Source organism: Abramis brama (genome assembly GCF_963993115.1).
Source record: "Abramis brama genome assembly, chromosome: 13".
In the NCBI taxonomy this organism is placed as follows: domain Eukaryota; kingdom Metazoa; phylum Chordata; class Actinopteri; order Cypriniformes; family Leuciscidae; genus Abramis; species Abramis brama.
In genome coordinates this window covers 31,843,816-31,866,848 of record NC_139975.1, presented here as the reverse complement: position 1 = coordinate 31,866,848, position 23,033 = coordinate 31,843,816, and the positions used below count along the sequence as shown (strand labels likewise).

At 43.8% G+C, this 23,033-nt stretch overlaps 2 protein-coding genes across 2 annotated transcripts; one reads left to right on the top strand and one right to left on the bottom strand.

The window, feature by feature from the left end:
- Positions 1 to 303: 303 nt before the first annotated feature.
- On the top strand, positions 304 to 8,810 carry LOC311095373 (cyclic nucleotide-gated channel alpha-2-like; the record flags this gene model as incomplete). The annotated part of the gene is given in 6 exon segments (XM_084133865.1): positions 304 to 311; positions 1,816 to 1,948; positions 1,952 to 1,989; positions 2,106 to 2,213; positions 2,637 to 2,743; positions 7,374 to 8,810. Coding segments are annotated over 6 exon segments (1,815 nt in total). The 3' UTR covers positions 8,795 to 8,810.
- A 2,671-nt stretch (positions 8,811 to 11,481) lies between these two features.
- On the bottom strand, positions 11,482 to 23,033 carry LOC311094710 (E3 ubiquitin-protein ligase TRIM39-like). The gene is made up of 6 exons (XM_084132835.1): positions 22,456 to 23,033; positions 21,013 to 21,108; positions 20,672 to 20,902; positions 20,532 to 20,554; positions 20,334 to 20,452; positions 11,482 to 14,784 (listed from the first exon to the last, which is right to left on the bottom strand). Exons 1-6 carry the CDS (start codon positions 22,846 to 22,848, stop codon positions 14,246 to 14,248), a joined length of 1,401 nt encoding a protein of 466 aa, XP_083988961.1. The 5' UTR covers positions 22,849 to 23,033; the 3' UTR covers positions 11,482 to 14,245.

Sequence of the window (23,033 nt, the reverse complement as noted above, 5' to 3'; positions counted from 1 at the left end):
TTTTGTCTTTGTTGGTAATCCCTTGTGTCTTCTAGCTAATGACAACTGCTTTCGACTTCTCTGAGGTAATTTTACACGCATATCTTTCGACATTTTGAACTACCGCGGAAATGTCAAAGCGCGTCACGTGACGATTCTGGACGAATCACGTTGTCAGAAATTGGCATCAGCCAATGAGATTGCGCATTTCGAGTTAAATCACCTGTTTTACTTTCATGATTTGTTGCTGATAGACAGGAAATTACCATATTTGGATCCGACAGCATTGAAAAGAAGAGAGAGAGCTTTCCAACGGTATACGAGATGAAGGGGTACAGAGAGCGCTCGTGGAGCAGTGGGATGATTTAGAACGCCAACTTTTGATGAATTTAGGCGAAATCTGCACACTCAAACAGACAAAGTGTAGTAAAATAAAGACCTAAATGTGTATTTTGGACTTTTTTTCAGCACAAGTCTGAAAGAATACATATTATTGAAGACAAATAACCCAAAATCTCAAAATTGACCAGTGAAAAAAAAAACGATGTTTTTGCCTGCCGTGTCTCGCCTTAATTATATAGTTTAATTTCAGGATTTCTGGTACTATATTTCCAGCTTCCAGTTTTCAAATCAATATTTGTTCAGCATCACAGGATCATAATTCATAATTATGAATGAGACTGTAATTTTCCTAAGATAAAAGCTTCACATCCTTCGGCAAGGAGAAACTACAGCATAGTAAAGTAGAATGTTTGAACTAAATTAATCAGGCAATTTCTCCCAGGACTCCCCAGAACCAAAGGACAGTGTCACGGTTCATAAATCCTTTCTTCCTAAGTCTCTTTCTTGTCTCGTGTTTTGTTGTGTGTGTGTGTGTGTACTGATTGTGTGGGCGTGCCGGCTCATTAGCGCTCATCAGCAATCAAGCTCATCACTCCCGTCACCAGCTGCAGCTCATCTCATCACCCTATATATGCTCACCACTTTCTCATCTCCTTTGTCAGATCGTTGTTTGTGGTATCCCGGTTGTGTTCCAGTCTGCGTCTCGAGTCTTGTGCCTTCCTTGTTCCTGTTCGTGTTCCTGTGGATTTATTCTGGATTATTCTCATCACTGGATTCATCTCACCGCACTGCTGCACTTCCACTCACCGGGTTCATCTGACCATCGGGGTCCCTGCGCTGCTAGCCTGTCTATTCTGGACTTTGACCTTCATTATAACATGCATTCAATAAAGAGCCTTTACTTGCATCTTGCTTCCTCTTCTCATTCGTTACAGACAGGGCACTCTTGTTGAGATCCTTTGGGAAGCTGCAGTACCTTTCAAAGTTCTCCATAAATTAAGTTAGGGAACATCTAGAAGGCTATTTAGTTTATTTCAATTTAGACTTGGATGGAAGGTGAACTCTTGAAATTAAATTCAGGTCAATTTCTCACAATGGGTATTTCCATATTGATTTATTATTTCTCATTGTGTCACGGTTTTGGTCTGGTTTTGTTCTTGTCATGTTTGCTTCCTTGTCTGTCATGTGATCCCTTGTAGTCATGTGATCCTGCCATGTGTCTTGTCATGAGTTTATTGTCTGATTGTTTGATCATTGTTCACAGGTGTCCCTTGTCTAGTCATTAGTCTTGTGTGTATTTAGCCCTCATGTTTGCCATGTGTCGGGGTCTTGTATTGCTCATGTAACCACTAAGTAAGTTCATGTTTCTGAGATTGTTTTCGCCATGCCTTGCCATGTTCTTTTGTTTCTATGTCTGATTCTGATTTTCATTAAACTGCATTTGGGTTCTACATACGCTTGCTTCAGTGGACTTAGTTACACATTGTTTCCTAGGTTGGTGAGTATGGTAGTCACTCTTAGAGACTGGGCCCATAAGAGCCTTCAGGAAGAAGAGGCCAGATTCTTTTTTTTAGAGCGCTTCCGAGGACCTGAACTTCAAGTTGCTCCCAGTCGGATAAGCATCAGTTGATCTGATGCTCATGATGGGAACAACAGCGCCAAAACCAAGTGAGTTTGTCCTGTCACACCATTATCACCATTCATACATAGCTGTATGAAATATCCATTGCCCTTTTTAACAAACATGCAACCACATAAAATTATGAAATGCATTTGGTTATCAGGAAAAAGTCTGATGTTTTCATACTGGCACCTGCTGATGACCTGTACTACCGCTGGCTGTTTGTTATTGCCACAGCTGTATTGTACAACTGGTGCTTTGTGGTGGCTAGGTAAGACAAAATAAATGATAATTTATCTACACTATAATCAATTTATTTGGAGTTTAAAGCTGATATGTTGAACATCAATAGCATTTCTTAGCTAAGGTCCTAAAATAAATCCAATGATTCCAATGAAAAACTTGACAGCAAATTATACAGTAAATTAATCTGAATACTATAAGTGGAAGAAATAATTAACCTACTAGTTTTGCATGCTGAACACTGCATGTATATGGCCTGTGAGGAAATTATTTGTAGCAGCTGTTCGTCCATTAAATCCAAGCGGTATAATTAGACCTCATGAGCAAGAGTGTGTGATCTAGGCTCTCATTTTGATGATGATTAATGTAAATAAGTGGTGTTGTTCCATATGTGAAAGGGTTAGTCCTGACTCAAGCTGATGGTGTTTCATTATTCATATCCCAAACACAGAGCCTGCTTTGATGAGCTTCAAACCAGGAACTTCATTCTGTGGCTGGTTTTGGATTATCTCTCTGATGTCATTTATATACTGGACACCTGTGCAAGACTGAGAACAGGTCAGAATCTTTCAGCATCTATCATGTTTTTCAAAGAGTTGTTGTGACACTTCACACTATTTTATAGATAGGTGCTTTTGTCACAGGTCGGGGTGGAGCGCCAGCGGGCCGCCCACCCCTCCGCCCGCGTGCCGCCCCTGAGGAGCTGACCGTGAGCACAAAGGAGGCAGACACAGAATTAAAAATAAATATTCTTTATTAAATAATAAAAACAATATAAAGTCCCTTCCACATCCTCTTTTCTTTGGGAGCAGGTTCTTCCAGCATCAGCAGGCTCTTCCAGCATCAGCCGGCTCTTCACTAGCCTCAGGCTCTTCCAGCATTAACAGGCTCTTCCAACATCAGCAGGCTCTTCCAGCATTAGCAGGCCCTTCCGGCATTAGCCGGCTCTAGCATCAGCAGGCTCTTCCAGTATTAGCAGGCCCTTCCGGCATTAGCCGGCTCTTCACTAGCCTCAGGCTCTTCCAGCATTAACGGGCTCTTCCAGCATCAGCAGGCTCTTCCAGCATTAGCAGGCCCTTCCGGCATTAGCCGGTTCTTCACTAGCCTCAGGCTCTTCCAGCATTAACGGGCTCTTTCAGCATCAACAGGCCTCTTCCAGCATTAGCAGGCCCTTCCGGCATTAGCCGGTTCTTCACTAGCCTCAGGCTCTTCCAGCATTAACGGGCTCTTTCAGCATCAACAGGCCTCTCCAGCATTAGCCGGCTCTTCACTAGCCTCAGGCTCTTCCAGCATTAACGGGCTCTTTCAGCATCAACAGGCCTCTCCAGCATTAGCCGGCTCTTCAAGCGTTAGCAGGCTCTTCCAGCATTAGCAGGCTCTTCCAGCATTAGCAGGCTCTTCCAGCATTAGCAGGCTCTTCAAGCGTTAGCAGGCTCTTCCAGCATTAGCAGGCTCTTCCAGCATTAGCAGGCTCTTCAAGCGTTAGCAGGCTCTTCACTGGACTCAGACAGAGGGAGGAATAGACACGTGTAACTCACAGCATTAGCAGGCTCTTCAAGCGTTAGCAGGCTCTTCAAGCATTAGCAGGCTCTTCACTGGACTCAGACAGAGGGAGGAATAGACACGTGTAACTCACAGCATTAGCAGGCTCTTCAAGCATTAGCAGGCTCTTCACTGGACTCAGACAGAGGGAGGAATAGACACGTGTAACTCACAGCATTAGCAGGCTCTTCAAGCATTAGCAGGCTCTTCACTGGACTCAGACAGAGGGAGGAATAGACACGTGTAACTCACAGCATTAGCAGGCTCTTCAAGCATTAGCAGGCTCTTCACTGGACTCAGACAGAGGGAGGAATAGACACGTGTAACTCACAGCATTAGCAGGCTCTTCACTGGACTCAGACAGAGGGAGGAATAGACACGTGTAACTCACAGCATTAACAGGCTCTTCACTGGACTCAGACAGAGGGAGGAATAGACACGTGTAACTCACAGCGTTAGCAGGCTCTTCAAGCGTTAGCAGGCTCTTCAAGCGTTAGCAGGCTCTTCACTGGACTCAGACAGAGGGAGGAATAGACACGTGTAACTCACAGCATTAGCAGGCTCTTCAAGCATTAGCAGGCTCTTCACTGGACTCAGACAGAGGGAGGAATAGACACGTGTAACTCACAGCATTAGCAGGCTCTTCAAGCGTTAGCAGGCTCTTCAAGCATTAGCAGGCTCTTCACTGGACTCAGACAGAGGGAGGAATAGACACGTGTAACTCACAGCATTAGCAGGCTCTTCAAGCATTAGCAGGCTCTTCACTGGACTCAGACAGAGGGAGGAATAGACACGTGTAACTCACAGCATTAGCAGGCTCTTCACTGGACTCAGACAGAGGGAGGAATAGACACGTGTAACTCACAGCATTAGCAGGCTCTTCACTGGACTCAGACAGAGGGAGGAATAGACACGTGTAACTCACAGCGTTAGCAGGCTCTTCACTGGACTCAGACAGAGGGAGGAATAGACACGTGTAACTCACAGCGTTAGCAGGCTCTTCAAGCGTTAGCAGGCTCTTCACTGGACTCAGACAGAGGGAGGAATAGACACGTGTAACTCACAGCGTTAGCAGGCTCTTCACTGGACTCAGACAGAGGGAGGAATAGACACGTGTAACTCACAGCGTTAGCAGGCTCTTCACTGGACTCAGACAGAGGGAGGAATAGACACGTGTAACTCACAGCGTTAGCAGGCTCTTCACTGGACTCAGACAGAGGGAGGAATAGACACGTGTAACTCACAGCGTTAGCAGGCTCTTCACTGGACTCAGACAGAGGGAGGAATAGACACGTGTAACTCACAGCGTTAGCAGGCTCTTCACTGGACTCAGACAGAGGGAGGAATAGACACGTGTAACTCACAGCATTAGCAGGCTCTTCAAGCATTAGCAGGCTCTTCACTGGACTCAGACAGAGGGAGGAATAGACAGCTGTGATTGCGAGTGAACAGCAGAAATAATTCCCACACTCACATTTCCACCACACACTGTAAGGTTTCACTCGTGCTCATTTCCACAATAAAACTGCAATTCAACAGACTCAGTGTACCAAGGCTTCCGCCCGCAATCCAGCCGAAGTTTTCTCTGGCTCTCTCATCTGTCTCTCTCATCTGTCTCTCTCATCTGTCTCTCTCATCCTCTCTCTCGTCCTCTCTCTCCCGCGGCCTCCCGCCGCGACCGCGGCCACGGCCGCTCACGTGCTGCGCGTCTCACCTCTCATTCTCGTCGTGTCCCCCTCTGCTCGTGCCTCTGCTCGTGCCTCTCTCTCCCGCGGCCTCCCGCCGCGACCGCGGCCACGGCCGCTCACGTGCTGCGCATCTCACCTCTCATTCTCCTTGTGTGTTTTATCCTCTCAAAAAGCGGGAGTGGCCTCAATCAGACGCTCAAAGTGAAGTCCCTACACCTGTCGCCAATCTGCCGTTTAGTTGTCATGACGACAAACATTCATACAGATCTGGAGCTGTTTGTCACCCCGTGACATACCCCCCCACCAATCCGCTCCAGTCCCTGGAGCGGGACGCCGAAGAAAAGGGAGAGAAAAAAAAAAAAAAAAAGGAGAGGAAAACAAAAAAAAGAAACAAAGCAAAAAAAAAACAAAAAAAGGGAAAAAAAACTGGTCGCCATACCTTCGGCCCACGGTTGCTCAACTCAGGGCGGCATCCTGCCGACTACGCCATTCTATGTCACAGGTCGGGGTGGAGCGCCAGCGGGCCGCCCACCCCTCCGCCCGCGTGCCGCCCCTGAGGAGCTGACCGTGAGCACAAAGGAGGCAGACACAGAATTAAAAATAAATATTCTTTATTAAATAATAAAAACAATATAAAGTCCCTTCCACATCCTCTTTTCTTTGGGAGCAGGTTCTTCCAGCATCAGCAGGCTCTTCCAGCATCAGCCGGCTCTTCACTAGCCTCAGGCTCTTCCAGCATTAACAGGCTCTTCCAACATCAGCAGGCTCTTCCAGCATTAGCAGGCCCTTCCGGCATTAGCCGGCTCTAGCATCAGCAGGCTCTTCCAGTATTAGCAGGCCCTTCCGGCATTAGCCGGTTCTTCACTAGCCTCAGGCTCTTCCAGCATTAACGGGCTCTTTCAGCATCAACAGGCCTCTTCCAGCATTAGCAGGCCCTTCCGGCATTAGCCGGTTCTTCACTAGCCTCAGGCTCTTCCAGCATTAACGGGCTCTTTCAGCATCAACAGGCCTCTCCAGCATTAGCCGGCTCTTCACTGGACTCAGACAGAGGGAGGAATAGACACGTGTAACTCACAGCGTTAGCAGGCTCTTCAAGCGTTAGCAGGCTCTTCACTGGACTCAGACAGAGGGAGGAATAGACACGTGTAACTCACAGCGTTAGCAGGCTCTTCACTGGACTCAGACAGAGGGAGGAATAGACACGTGTAACTCACAGCGTTAGCAGGCTCTTCACTGGACTCAGACAGAGGGAGGAATAGACACGTGTAACTCACAGCATTAGCAGGCTCTTCAAGCATTAGCAGGCTCTTCACTAGACTCAGACAGAGGGAGGAATAGACAGCTGTGATTGCGAGTGAACAGCAGAAATAATTCCCACACTCACATTTCCACCACACACTGTAAGGTTTCACTCGTGCTCATTTCCACAATAAAACTGCAATTCAACAGACTCAGTGTACCAAGGCTTCCGCCCGCAATCCAGCCGAAGTTTTCTCTGGCTCTCTCATCTGTCTCTCTCATCTGTCTCTCTCATCTGTCTCTCTCATCCTCTCTCTCGTCCTCTCTCTCCCGCGGCCTCCCGCCGCGACCGCGGCCACGGCCGCTCACGTGCTGCGCGTCTCACCTCTCATTCTCGTCGTGTCCCCCTCTGCTCGTGCCTCTGCTCGTGCCTCTCTCTCCCGCGGCCTCCCGCCGCGACCGCGGCCACGGCCGCTCACGTGCTGCGCATCTCACCTCTCATTCTCCTTGTGTGTTTTATCCTCTCAAAAAGCGGGAGTGGCCTCAATCAGACGCTCAAAGTGAAGTCCCTACACCTGTCGCCAATCTGCCGTTTAGTTGTCATGACGACAAACATTCATACAGATCTGGAGCTGTTTGTCACCCCGTGACACTTTGGTTCTAAAATTAAGTGTATATGAGCAATCATTAAGAATTGACAATGTATATCTTCACTATAGGTTTCCTTGAGCAGGGTCTTCTGGTGAAGGACCTTACCAAGTTAAGAGAAAGCTACTTTCATACTTTGCAGTTCAAGCTAGACCTCCTATCCATACTGCCCACGGATCTAGCCTACATTATCATTGGCATTCACGTACCAGAGCTGCGTTTCAATCGGCTGATGCGCTTCTCACGCCTGTTCGAGTTCTTCGACCGCACAGAGACCCGCACAAATTACCCCTACATTTTCCGCATTTGCATCTTGGTGCTCTATATTCTAGTCATCATTCACTGGAATGCCTGCATCTACTTTGCCATTTCCAAGTCTCTGGGCTTTGGATCCGACCAGTGGGTCTACCCAAACATTTCTGACCCTGAGTTTGGGACTCTCACGCGAGGATATGTCTACTGCCTCTATTGGTCAACCCTCACTTTGACGACCATTGGGGAAATGCCAGCTCCGGTGCGGGATGAGGAGTATCTTTTTGTTGTTTTTGATTTCCTTGTTGGCGTTCTGATTTTCGCCACCATAGTTGGTAATGTAGGAGCCATGATATCAAACATGAATGCCACACGGACCGAGTTCCAAGCTCACATTGACGCCATCAAACACTACATGCAGTTCAGAAAGGTCAGCAAAGAGCTAGAAGCTAGAGTCATCAAATGGTTCGACTACTTGTGGACCAACAAGAAAGCAATTGATGAGCAGGATGTCCTAAAGAATCTGCCAAACAAACTGCGGGCTGAGATTGCTATCAATGTGCACTTAGAAACATTGAAGAAGGTCCGTATCTTCCAGGACTGTGAGGCAGGGCTTTTAGTGGAACTGGTGCTCAAGCTGCGGCCACAGGTCTTCAGCCCTGGAGACTACATCTGTCGAAAGGGAGACATAGGAAAAGAGATGTATATCATAAAAGAGGGTCGCCTTGCTGTTGTGGCTGATGATGGGGTGACCCAGTATGCACACTTGACGGGCGGCAGCTGCTTTGGCGAGATTAGCATCCTCAACATCAAAGGGAGCAAAATGGGCAACCGTCGGACAGCTAACATCCGTAGCATTGGCTACTCTGACCTCTTTTGTTTGTCAAAGGATGACCTGATGGAGGCTGTAATGGAGTATCCGGATGCTAAGAAAGTTCTGGAAGAGAGGGGAAGACAGATTCTCCTGAAAGAGGGTCTGCTGGAGGAGTTGGAGGCCGGTGGAATGGGAGAAGAACGGGTTGAGGAGAAAGTGGAGAGGCTGGAAGGTTCTCTTGAAATACTTCAGACTCGGTTTGCTCGGTTACTGGCTGAATACACAGCTACTCAACAGCGGCTGAAGCAGAGACTTACAGCATTGGAGTGTAGGACACATCACTCTGGAAGCGGATTCCTCTCGGATGGCAATGAAAGCACTATTGATGGTGATGGTACACACAGTGAGGTCAACATCCAACTCTGAGCACTTGCTTTTAAGAGAGAACCTTGTACTAGTCTTAATGACCACTCAATAGCAATAATATATGAACACTTTACAACAATTATAGCTGTCAAAACAGTTAGTATACATGTGGAATGGTTTCATTTATATTTATAAATGTCATGGAACAAACCTTAGTTATACACAAAATAACATAATTTCCTTACGTTTTTTGACCATCCTGCCTGTACTTTGTTTGCTTATTGTGTGATGTTTTCCAAAATAAAAAGATTCCCACAAAAAAAAATTAACCGTACTTTTGACAAATACAATTAAACTAGTCTATACCCACATGAGATGAGGACTCCAGACATATTAGTCTTCTAGAAAAACTACAAATAATAATACTGTTTTATTCTACATGGAGCGGGACCCCCAGAGTTACAAATAATTCTCATTTGGGGTGGTGACAGTTAAAACATATTTGTTAATATAGTTTATTCTGATTAACATTTCTTTCACAGTTGTGCTTGTGTTAGATGCGTTACTCACACTCTACTTTACCTTATGCTACAGATTTATGGTAATATCATGGAAATATTTACCTGATTTGTGAATGTAATTTTGTAATCTGAATTTTATGATAAAATAATGCACATGACCTGTCCTCGCAAGCTGCATGCAAAAACAAACAGTCTCCGATTCACAAATGAATAATTCTGTCAGGACCACTATCGTCAAATACGATTGACAATTAGCATACAGTTTGGACTGGCGGTATGGTTCTGTTCTGGGCAAGAACTCCCTGCGCATCCATGCAGTCTAGCATGGATAAGAGCAGCAATAACCCCCCTTAGGGTAAACAGAACAGAACCAACATGAATGTATTGCTGATATCATTAATTCAAGATTTTAAAGTACAACATAATTCGAGAATTTATTCTGATTCAAGGGGAATCAGAATGCCAAATCCTGACTGGACAGGAGGAGCTGGGGAGGGAGGAGGGTAATGAGCTCCTGAGGAATGCGATATCTGCTGATAATACTGAAGGAACTTATATATGAATACAGTGATAGGCGTCGTATTCCTATAGGTAGACGTGGATCAGCTGAGTATAGGACTCTAACGTGCTCTAATGTGCTAACGTGACGCGCCAGAACTGACACTATGCTTAATTTTGAGCAGCTTCTTTTAATAATTCACTTTCAAGCATGTTACTCGTTTTAATGAATTTGACTAATCTTTCAGTAAAATAATTCACTATTGTGTTTGGGGACAGAAATATCCTGCAGTAGTTTCTGTTGGTGCCATTCAGTTGTAAAAGTAATTGTATTGATAATTAAATAGAAAGTGTGTTCACATTTTTTTTCACTTTAATCATTAATTGCAGGTCAAGTTAAGTATATTTGATTGTGCTTAAATGGAACTAGTGCAAGTAAACTCTAGGCACACTTTAAATATCTTGTATTTAAAGACAGATATTATACAGAAATCATACTATCCTTACTAATTGTGATATTAAAACATTTTGGGCTTAAAATAAAAAAAAATGTGCATTGTGCAATAAAGAAGTACTCCAAATAAAGTTTATTTATAATATTTATACCAGTAAGTCTCAAACAATATGTCAGTAAATATGTTAATGGGTTTGTAGTATACTTAGAGTGAAATAAATGTATTTTAAACATATTTTGGTGTAGGTTTTTCTCACCTGGGCTGCAGGGTTGGGAAATACTGTGTAACAGCATCCTCCCTTACACTACATGAGCCTGTCCAGCAGAGGGAGTTGGTAACACACACACACACACACACAGCCATGTTTATGTGATTTGTGAGGACATTCCATAGGCGTAATGGTTTTTATACTGTACAAACTGTATATTCTATCCCCTTACACTGCCCCTATCCCTAAACCTACCCATCACAGGAAACATTCTGCATTTGTACATAAAAAAAAAACACTGCTTAGTATGTTTTTAAAGCCATTTGAAAAATGAGGACACCCAAAAGGTCCTCATATATCACCTATTTTCCCGAGTGTCCTCATTTGCAGGTGTGTTATCATAAAAATGTCCTCAGTTGTCATGAAAACAAACTCACACACACACACACACACACACACACACAGGCTGTGCCCCAATTCAAATTCAAAGGCTGGTTAAAAGTGTAATCCAGCAATTTCTCTCAAAAAAATGTATTCTGGGGTAGGCCAGGCTGCGAATGAGCTGTTGTATCTGTTGTATCCTTTATTTCACTGGAAACGAAGGACGCATTTGGAGGAGCCTTCACATTGGGACAGCCTTCGTCAACAGAGTGCTACTTTATAGTCAACAGAATCTACTTTATAGTGAAGAGTTGACAACAACACTGTTAATACTTACATGATGTCCTTATATGATAACCTTACATGATAAGTTCCTTATCAATTTTCCTTTGACTCAGGGAAGAGGAAGAGTAGAGAAAATCTTTGAACTTTTATTTCAGTAAAATTAATTTTACACAGGATTATTGTGACAAGTGCATATATATATATATTGTTTTATGGTGCGTATTTTTAAACACCTTTAACCTTATTTTAATTATTCTCAGGTTAGTTAAAGTAAGTCAAATCTGTCCTAAAAAATAAGCATTTGAATTTCCATACTTACAATATTTAGATCACAGAAGACTTCTCCGTGGTCAGTTCAGCTCAATCTTTTTGTAAAACAGAGACTTATGGCAGGCGAGCTTCTTAATTTCAATTATTTATATTTTTTATTAAATACAGGTTAACTAGTTTACATAAAAGGAACTAATATATAAAATAAAAATAAAAGTAAATCAAAACCAAATAATTTACAAGCTTTCATCTTCATGAGGAGCAATGGCAATTAAGGCATCTAACACCGGAGAGGCCGTCCTTGGTGAATCAACGTCTGCCTGGACATTCTTTTACAGTCCTTTTAAAAGTCCATCAAACTTTTTGACATGTTCAGAAATCCCCTCTTTGGAAACTCCCTAAAACTTGTCCATATAAAGCCTTTGCCTCTTTGTCCTACTTCTTCTGGACCTTTTCTTCATCGCTGTATCTTCTGTATCTCGTCCGCAACACATAGATGGTAATAATTGCATTTTTTCTTCTTTATTTGGCAAAGCTCTTTCTAATACATTTTCAATTTCTCTCTACTCTGCCATATGCTTAATAAATGCTTACAACATTCAGTGTGGTATGTCTTTCTTTATAAACCATTTTCTCAATAAATGATTTTACAACAATAATTGCAGTGTTTTCTTATATAAAGGTTTTCTTATAAAAACCTCTTTACGGTGTTTTCTTATATAATAATACAGGGTTAATGTAAAACACTTTCCATTACACAAAGTTACAATTATAGTTAATATGAGCCTGTTTACATGAGGCATTAATTATAACAGAATCAATTGCATATTTCACCCAACAATATATATATATAAATGGAATGAAATTAAATTTACTTTGAAAAAACAGATCTTATTGTAAACGATTCATCCATGTACACGTTTTATTTTATTTAAATTTTTGTAATATTTAATCCAATCATTTATTCTCCTTAAACTCTACAATCGACTGTAAGCTCACATTCATTTTTGAGTGCAACATCCACCGGGTCTGGCATCGACCAATGAAAATTGGCAAGCATGCATTTGAAAATCTCACTGCACGCAATTGGATAACACTATGACCAATCACAACAATAAACCCCATACGCTTAGCTACCAGCGGAGCTAACCATAGATATCATATAAGGCTAGGGGCCCTATCTTGCACCCAGCGCAATTGACTTTGTACACCGACGCATGTATCATTCCTATTTTGCACCCGCGCAAAGCGCGCTTTTCCCTCCACAGAAGCACGTCGCTAAACTAGGGAATGAACTTGCGCTCCCTGGGCGGTTCAGCGCAAAAAAGGAGGCGTGTTCCGGCGCAAACGTTCCTTCATGCTATTTTGCAGGTTTAGAAAACAATTGCGCCACTAACCAGGAAAAAATAGTTTAAAGTCAGTGGCGCGTTGCGCATGTTATTCATATGCCATTTTAAGGGCGCATGCTTGGCCATAATCAATGTAGCATGTGCACAACGCGCATACACTTTGATTCTCTCATCTACACAGAAGCAGCAGTTTTCATTTTTGCAAATCATACATTATTACGATAGATAGATAGATAGATAGATAGATAGACAATTTATTATAAAAGCATACATCTAGCTTACACATTTACCCAAATTATCATACGCCTTTTTAACCGAAGTTAATTTGGGTGGGTTTCTCCATCCCCAACGTCCCTGACGAGAGCGTTGCTCTCCTCGGCTGTGAACCGCTCCTGGCGCGCGCCTGGCAAATCCGCCTTTATGATAGGAATCCACTTTAGAACAAGCGCGCCTGCTCTTAAAGGGAATGTGAGATGACGCTCTGATTGGTTTATTTCACATTACGCCCAAACCACACCTATGAATAATGAAGCTACTTCAGACCAACCCATTTTAGATTTGCGCCTGGCGCAAGAGTCATTTATCCCGCCGGGAAAATAACAACAGCGCCAAGACCCGCCCACAAAGTTACTTGCGCTTTGCGCTTTGACACTTGCGTTTCAGATCGTTAAAATAGGGCCCTAGATGTCTTAAGGCGGAGTCACTTCCGGCATCACCGGTGGCCATCTTACCACAGGGAAGCTGTGAATTAAGGTGAGTGATCAGCACGCACACAAATCCTCTTATCTTGCTGAAATCTTGACGGATTTACAAACGGTTTGGTATCTTACAAACGTTATTAACGTGGCTATAATTCTTTCATATGGAAGTCCATTGTTATAATTATTCATATGTATGCAGTGTCATAACTACATCTCTGACGTTTATAACAAACCAAACCGTTTAAAAATCGGTAGAAAATTGAGCAAGTTATGGTAATTTAAAAGTACATGCACCATGTTACGAGTGAGCGAGCACCCTGTGGCAAGATGGCCGCCGCGTGCGGACGTCGACCTCCATTGGCCAGCAGCGCGGATGAGACATCTAGCCTTTATTATATGATATCTATGGGGCTAACTGGTAGATTACACTCTTACTGTATCCGGTCCTTCTTGCAAAGGAACGATTCAAGCGCCGTCTTCTGATCCTCTTTTAGATAAAAAGCCAAGTCTAACTCGATCATTGTACCGGCCAAAGCCGTTTCAAACAACTGGTGTTCATCCACAGCCATCTTGCAATGTTTACTAATGACTTCGACGTCGCAGCGCTGTCATCTTCTGTTTATCTCGCCTCTGGCCCGCCTATATCAGATAACCCGATGTGATTGGTCCAGCTCGGATACAAGGGCATATATAATGAGCAAAAATGTCCTTTAGGACACACAAGGGTTAAGTTGGCTCAAAATTTTACATTTAAGTGTGATTGATCAATGAGACCCTTTTATTACAGTGTTGTTATTACAGCATAATTTGCAAAACTGAATTAGTCTAGAAGCATAATCAGATTTAACTGTGATTTTCTGCTGTAATAAAGAGTTTAACTGGTAAGATCCTCAGAGGAGTTGTGCAGTGATTATATAAGAATGGAAAGACTGTGTCGTTAAAGGTGGATGTGAATGTGAGTAAATGTGTGTTAGTTACAGGATCAGAGAATGACACTGTTCCTCTGTCATAGTCCAGCTGAACTCTCACACGCTGAAGCTTCTGTTTAACAGTAAAGACAGTGTAGGGTTGCTCTGGGGTTTGTGAACTGTATTTGCTGTTCATGTATCGCACACGCCAGACATTAGACTTAAAGAAATCTCCCTTCCTTTGGTTTGATGCTGTTGTTATTCCAAGAATCCAGAGTGTACTGTCGCCAACCTCCACATCCCAGCAGTGTGTTCCTGAGTTTAAGCCCTCAGATCCCAGGACACATGCAAACTCATCAAACCTCTCTGGATTATCAGGAAGTGTTTTATCTCCAACACTGTACGACACACTGGTCAGATCAGCAGAGAGTGTTAGACAACGATGTGCTGTGTTTGGATCCAGAGTCAACGGAGCTGCAGAGAGAATAACATCAGATTAGAGGATGAAATATGTTATTAGAAATGTAAATGTAAACCATATAAAGACTTCATAAATCATATATCATGCTATCACAGGGTTCTCAAGTTTTATCAAAAGCTTGGAGTGAGATCACATGCGGTTAGGGGAGGAGCCCTAATGGAGCCCGACCCCCCAATTTTACCCATTGTTCATAATTAACCAGCACAAATTGAAATTATTGATAAATTGGTAAATCTGATAAATGACAGAGCAATTCATCACATCAAAATATACTCTTTAATGTTATATTTCAAAATTACAAATATACAAAAATTACAAAAATATAAATTGCTCCAAACAGTTTGGAAAAACAAATCTTTTTGCATTTTGAATGTGTCTAGTCGAAATGGTATAATGATTTATTGTGTGGTGGGACATTGTGAACAAATGACATATTAGAGTATTAAGTTACTTAGTTTCAGATAACGTAAGCTAGCCAAACTGAGCCAAAGCTTCTGGCCTGGTTGCAAAGTAGTTGTAGAGTTTTTGACTGCATCAATAATAATGTTTACGATGGGCTATATATTAAATGCTCTAGCCTAAAAATGTTAAACAAGCTTTCTTCCAACTTACCTTCTCCATCACGACATGTGTTTGCGCAATGTTGTTGGTTCTCTTTCATCATCTCGTGTTTGAGATCCACCTATGGGAAGGGCATCCGCACCTGACCTCTGCAGAAGCATCCAATTGCACCAAGTCTGGCCTGACAGACAGAAGCGCGTGTCCAATGCCCGGTAAGGGACTTGGGCTGACCAGTCTAACGAGGGCTTACTCGAGGAAATCCTTCCCGGTATTACTGAAGGAAATCCTTCCCGGACCCCGCTATACTTGATGGCTCGGACGACGAGGAAACCATCCCGTCCGCCCAAGCTCCCCCGGTTAGCGGCTCGGCTACACTGCCGCACGCGGTCCTTCTCGAGGTGTGTGAGCGAGCAGCCGCTCGTCTCGGCATTGAATGGCCGGCCCTCCAGAATGCCGCCGACCAAGAGAGGGATGTGTATGATGGCAAACTCCTAGGCCCTCCTCCCGGTCCTAGGAAGCAGCTCATGCTTGTTCTCCCCGCGTGCGCTAAGCACATGCGTCACTATTGGAGAGACCCGCTAGATCTCAAGCACGGTCTGCCGGGTCTAGAGGTTAAGGATATGGCACCGTGTGGTATGGGCGACCCTCCCATCATCGAGCCCTCGATTGCCAGACACCTTAACCCCTCACAGGGAGGGTACTGGCCCATCCTAAGCCAGTCCTCCCTAATAAGATGGGCCGCTTCTCAGCATCTGTTTTCCAGGCCTCAAGGCCTCAGCTCTCGCGGTGTGGGCTCTAAATGTTTCCTCCCTCCTCTCGGCCTACCAGGCTGAGCTTTTGGAGGACATGAGCTCACATTTGGAGAAAGGCGTGTCATCGCCGACGCTGTGGAAGGAGATCATTACTGTTAACGACCTGGTCCTTCGCAACACCCGCCAAGCTGTTCAGGCTGGCGGACATTCTATGGCCCTGTCTGTTGTGGGGGAACGCGCCCTCTGGCTCAATCTCTCTGGTCTGCCCGACAGCGAGAAGAGACGCATAGCAGGAGCCCCAGTGGAACCAGGCCAGGCTCTTTTCGGCCCTGCTGTTGCCCTTATGCAGCAGCGGTGCGACGATAAGAAAAAGGCGTTTAAACTATGCCTGCCTAGAAAGGCCATTCCACATCAGCCCCCCTCAGACGGCCATACCACAACACAGCCAGACCCAAGGCTCGCAGCAGGCCACCCAGCCAGCAGCCAAGCCAGCAGCCTAACCATCCTCCTAAGCCCTGGGGTAAGATGTCTTTCGCTGCAGCCACAGCCAAAAAGCCCACTAACTCTACCCCGTCTGATGGGAAGAGGAAGAGGCCTACTTGATGTTCAGCTCCAGGGGCTTCTTGGTCCAGGTTTTCGGGTGACCAACCCATTGGACACAAGTTTGAGTTTTTCCCCCTCTTCACCCAAGAAGAGGAAGTTCTTAACTCAAGCGCCCCTTTTCCCTCGTTCGGGTGCCCAACCTCAGTTCAACATGGACATGTCACAAGTTCAGGTGTGGTCCATAAAAAATTTCCCCTCCCAGCTTCCAGTTTCAGGACTGGGGGGAATTTCATTGTCAAAAAGTGCCCTACCACTGTTGAAAAGTGCTCAACCACAGTCATTTCACAGTTTGCACAAACCACCTCTCACACATTCAATAAAGGTTCAAACCTTTGTGTGTTTAAAAAAATAAATAAAAATCAAACACTGAGAGTGAAAGCTCTGCCGAGTGCTGTTGTTTGTCAGAAATCCTACATGTTGCCCTTAAGTTGTCCACTAGATGGCGCCATTGTATCACAAATGAACGATCCGGTTGTATTGCCAGCCCTAGGCAACTCTCCGTTGAGTGTGGCTTCTCTCACGGCACAAGTGACAGCCTGGCAGTCTGTGGCAGCTCCAGAATGGGGGATTCGCACCATAATGAAGGGCTACAGACTTCAGTTTGCCAGAAAACCTCCACGTTTCAGCAGAGTTATCTTTTCTCACACAGAAGAGAGCTCCGCTCACATTCTGAAAAACGAGATCTCTTCTGTTCTCGAGAAGGGGGCGGTGCAAGTGGTGCCTCCGCATCAGTGTCATCAGGGTTTTTACTCCTGTTATTTCCTGATTCCAAAGAAGGACGGTTCACTTCGTCCTATTCTGGATCTCAGAGTGTTGAACAAACATTTAAGGAAAATACAATTTCAGAATGTTAACCCACAACATTCTCTCTCGTGCAGTAAAACAGAACGATTGGTTCACATCGATCGATCTGAAAGATGCTTTTTTCCACATAAGCATTTATCTTCCACACAGGAAGTTTCTTCGTTTCGCCTTCCAAGGCATATGTTACGAGTTCACAGTGCTTCCATTTGGTCTAGTGCTCAGCCCAAGAGTGTTTGTCTGTGTGCGGAGGCAGGGTTAGCCCCGCTGAGATTAGCGGGGCTCAAAATCCTGACTTACATAGACGATTGGCTGATTATAGCCGATTCGAGAGAGATCGTCATGCAAAACACTGCTCGTGTAATCGCTCACATCACAGCGCTCGGCTTCAAAGTGAACGTGAGCAAAAGCAATTTCACTCCCGTGCAGAGAGTTATTTTTCTGGGTCTGGAGCTGAATTCGGTTACAATGTGCACGCGTCTCTCACAAGAGCGCGTTCTCTCCTTAATGAATTGCCTCTCACAATTCAGAGAAGGAGCGAGAGTACATTATCGCGCATGTCTCAGGCTACAGGGTCTTATGGCTGCGGCTTTACATGTCCTGCCTTTGGGCCTTCTGAGAATGAGGGCGCGATCTCCGAATGGAGAATGATTGACAGCCGCAGAGGAGGGAAAACGAGTTTCCGTAAACTTTAATTTAATGATGTAAATAGACTTCTGTCCCTCACATTAAGCTATGGAATGGCTATGAAATGCATTCACGTCCGCTGGGAGATTTGGGAAATGTTCGTAAAAATCAAACAGTGTAATGTTTTCAGCGGGGTGGCAACAGGGGTGGCAAGGACTTTGTCTGGGGTGGCAATTGCCACCCCAACTAGCCCTCTGGCTCCGCCACTGCCTCTGGGCCTGGCCCGTGAGAGGGCCAACTTAAACACATTGGGGCTCCCCCCACGTGTTGTGGCCACCATTCATTGTGCCAGAGCCTCTTCGACATGGTCCCTGTACGACTGTAAGTGGCGTGTGTTCGAAGAATGGTGTGAAGGGCGACAGTTAATATCATATCAGTGCTCAATCACTGATATTTTATGCTTTTTACAGGACCTTGTGGATAAGGGAAGATCCTTTTCCACTATTAAGGTCTATTTAGCGGCTATCGCTGCATGTCATGTGGGGTTCGACAACGCTACGGTGGGGCAACACCCACTTATTCGTAGATTTATGAAGGGTGAACGCCGCACTCTTCCAGTTCCCAGGAAAGTAGTTCCTGAGTGGGACCTCTCCATGGTGCTGGAGGCAATGTCTCAACAGCCGTTTGAGCCCCTGGGAAGTGTTTCCCTGAAGAATTTGTCTTTCAAGACAGCTCTTCTCCTGGCCTTGGCATCTGCCAAGCGTGTCAGTGATCTCCATGCACTTTCTCATCCCTCGTGCACTTAATTCTTTCTCAGTGGAGATAAGGTTTTTCTCAGGCCCAACCCAGCCATTATGCCAAAATGCTTCCTGTCATTTCTCCTCCACAGAGGATCAGAAGCTGAATGCTTTGTGTCCTGTTCGTGCCCTGTGGGTGTACTTAGACAGGACCAGCTCGTTTAGGAAAAGTGACAAAAAGCTTTTCATTTCTTGGGGCCCCCCTTACTCAGGGAACCCCATTTCCAAGCAACGCCTTTCTCATTGGCTTGTGGAAGCTATATCTTTGGCATTTGAATCTAAGGGAGTGCAGCCGCCTGACGGCATCAGAGCTCATTCCACTAGAGGTATGGCTGCCTCTTGGGCTCTGTTTAAGGGAGTCTCTTTGCAGGACATATGTGCCGCTGCAAGCTGGGTCTCTCCCCATACGTTTGTCAAATACTACCGGCTCGATGTCACCAGAACTCCGGTAGCTCATTCTGTCCTGGGTGTTGGCTCTTTGTAGCTTTGTGCTCTTAGGCCCTCTACCCCTAAGTTAGCCTGGGCTGCTTAGTCCAGCCTTTTTAAAGTCACTAAGCATGTTTCTAACCTGCACCGGGCACCATTTACTCACCATTATGAGTGTGGTCAGGTTTATTCATGAATGCATGTTACCACATGTCATTCTTTGCTGCTATGTGTCTTCCTCACTGTGCGTGGTGGGTTTCGTGTGACGTGTCATGCACCGCCTTTCCAGGTGACGGTCCTCTGGCTTTCAGGGCCTCATTGTAGTGGAATTGGGCAATCGGGCAGCTGTCGGTCAGGTGCGGATGCCCTTCCCATAGGTGGATCTCTCCACTCGATGTTTCAGAGAACCGTGGTTACAAACAGTAACCTATTGTTACCTTGTAACGAACGTAAAGTGGCCGAGAATGTTCCGTCAACTTCCGTGTGTTCGCGCATCTATGTTGCCTAACGAACGCAATCTGGCCGAGATACTGTACGTGCTGGCGGCAGGAAACTTCACTTTGTGTGCCTGCGCCTCGTATACAACGTTATATATAAAGCTTGCAGGACAACTTGGTTGGCATTGCCTTTTTCAGCGTGAGAAATACACTGTGTGGCGTGTGAGTGTGTGAACTGATTGAATTGCGTGTGTCTCACGGCCAATGCATGAGACTTGTCTCTCAGTTACTGTCAGAATGGATTGAGGCTTCATGTTTAATATCAGTATTCAATCAACACTATAGTATACTAATACATAAACATAGATCATGAGGAATAGACTTTTCATTGTGAGTTTGCTGTATGATCTGATGATTTTCTGAAATACAGTTCAGATTCACTTGGAAATTTTTAAATATATTTCTATCAAATGTTAATGTTGTGTATGTTTATATCTGAACTATCTTCTGCACTGGTGTCAAATCGGCTGAGACTCACTGTGTTGGACAGTTTTCAGCATCTTCTTCCAGACTCTGAACGGCAGGTTACCCAGATAACGCGACACATGAATCAAAGCTCCAGAACTCATCCGTGGATCCGGCTGTGAGATCTGGACTCTGAGGAACATTCAGGAGTCAGAACTGCAGTGAATTTGAGTTCAGATCCACTGAGAGAAGATACGAGCAGCTCACTCACCTTTCCATCGTGACTTTATAGTTCTGGAAAATATAGAGTTTGAAAACATTTTAATATCTTATCAAACACTCTCAGTGTCAATGAGTCTCTCTATACAAGTTGTTTTATGTACAGAGAATGAAGCCAGATTGATTTGTCACCTTTAGAAACGAGACGTCATTGTCTTTCATCATTTTCTCCATGTCTCTGATTGTGTGTGAAAGAGCTGAGATGTGTGTGTTCATCTCCTCCAGCATCTCCTTCATCCTCTGCTTCTTCTGCTCCTCTTCCTCTCTCAGTGCAGTGATTGTAGCTTCTTCTTCGTCTCTGAGAAACTGATGAAGCTTCTCAAACTCTTCTTTAATCTGACGCTCTGTGTGCTCAGCTTGAGACTGAAATCAAATCACATTCACTTCAGTCAGCGCTGTATGAACACACACTCCACTAATGTCAATAATACACTCTGTGTGAATGTTGAGTATTTAACTCTTTATATCCTCACCTTGATGAGTTTGATTGTTTTATCACAATTTTTCTTCATTTCTTCTCCATGTTTGAGCTTGTTTTGTAAGGACGTCAATGCTGTATTAAATTCCTCCTACAGGTTAAGATGAAAATCTGTGAAACTTATGCAGCTATAATAAGAGGTTTAAACATTGTATGTTTGGATGTTTTTTATGTTTTTTTATGTTTGTAACAATGCTGTTACATTCAAGAAGATTTGAACATCAGAGGATCAAAGTTTTGTGTAGAATTTTATATCAGTAGAAAATCAGAGTGTAACGCTGAGTCAGCAGAGTTAGGATGCATTTGCAGCTTTATTAAAAGAGATACTCGTACAACAAACAGTTCAGTCAACGGCGACAGGTATATACAAGGCAGAGCAGAGACGTAATCACAAACCAGGCAGTGGGTCAGGGGGGCAAACAGTACAGACTTAATCCAGGAAGACAGAGCACAAGTACTGTAAGTAGGCAGGCAGCAGAGAATCTTAAGAAGGTACACAGTCCAGGGTCATACACTGGGAAATCAAAAACAGAGAAAAACGCTCAGAGATGTAAGTCACAGCAAAACAAAACTTCGCAATGAGACCTTGTGAGAGTGCTGGTTAAATAGTCCATGGGATACACTGTAACGGGTTTCTGTAATTTAAACAGTATTTTACTGTAATATGTACAGTAAGATACTGTAAAATATGTATACAGTATGTTACTGTAAACAGCAAAGGATTATGGGAAAATATATGGTCACTACTGTAATTCTTCCCTACTGTAAATCAATTTACAGTAGTTAACTTGTGATACAAATGGTCACCAGGAGATTAATTCTATTGACTTGGGAGATGTTGCCTTTTTTCTTCAGCTAGTGGCTTCCTAAAGGTCAAGATTTGTAATTTGTACTTCTAAAACAAAATGTTCAACGATTAAAAAAAAATATTATAAGGACAAATGTTCGTGAGTTACTGTGATTTTTTGGGGGGTGGGGTAAACATACATTTAAAAAAAAAATTTAAATGATAAAATTAAAAAAATAAATAAACTCAATACTAATACTGTAAATGAAAATACGGTAATAATACTATAAATGCAAGTACAGTAAATGGTACAGTATATTGTAAGTGAAAATACAGTAATAATACTGTAAACATTTTACAGTAAATTACTGGCATCCAGCTGCAGTAAATTACTGTAAAATTTACAGCAACCTCTTTACAGTGTATGGATCAGGAATGAGTATAATCAGCACCAGGTACAGGATCATGGAAAATTAAGTCTGTGAAATGGATAAGTACTCAGGCGATGTTGCCCTCTGGCGGTGATCAGAGGTAGCCACAGAGGCTTGATATGTGACAGAGATTTAAACAAAAATAAATACTGGTCTATTGTGTACACAAATAATATGTTCAACACTGTATTCAGCATGAAATCAGAGACATTTGTCTTACCTTGTAAGATGAAAGCACTTCACTGATGGGTCTGAATGTGTGATTGGTGTGTTTCTCTGAGTCTCTGCACACTAAACACACAGGCTGTTTGTCCTCCAGACAGAAGAGTTTGAGTTTCTCTCTGTGTAAACTGTAGATCTCCTCAGATCCTGATGAACGTTTCTCATTTCCCTTCTTTATCAATGAATCACACAAGTTTTTTAACGCAAGATTAATTGGAGGATTACCTTTAGATGATCTTCTGCAGACAGGACACTCCTGAGTTTTCTTAATTTTCCAGAACTGTTGTAGACACTCTTTACAAAAACTGTGACTACAGGACAGAAGAACAGGAGTCTTGAAGATTTCACAGCAAACAGGACAAGAAAGCTCTTCCACAGATTTTGAATCCATTTCCTCTTCTAGTAAAAGATCCAAATAATCTTACAATTTACTTTCACTTTCTGAACTTTGGTTTAAAGAGTAAACAACTATTACAATCAAAATCTAATCTGGGTTAACTCAGAAATAAACAAAAATGCTATAATATAATGTGTCCTCCTCTGTTCTTCACAACACTGACTCGTTTTAGCTTTCAG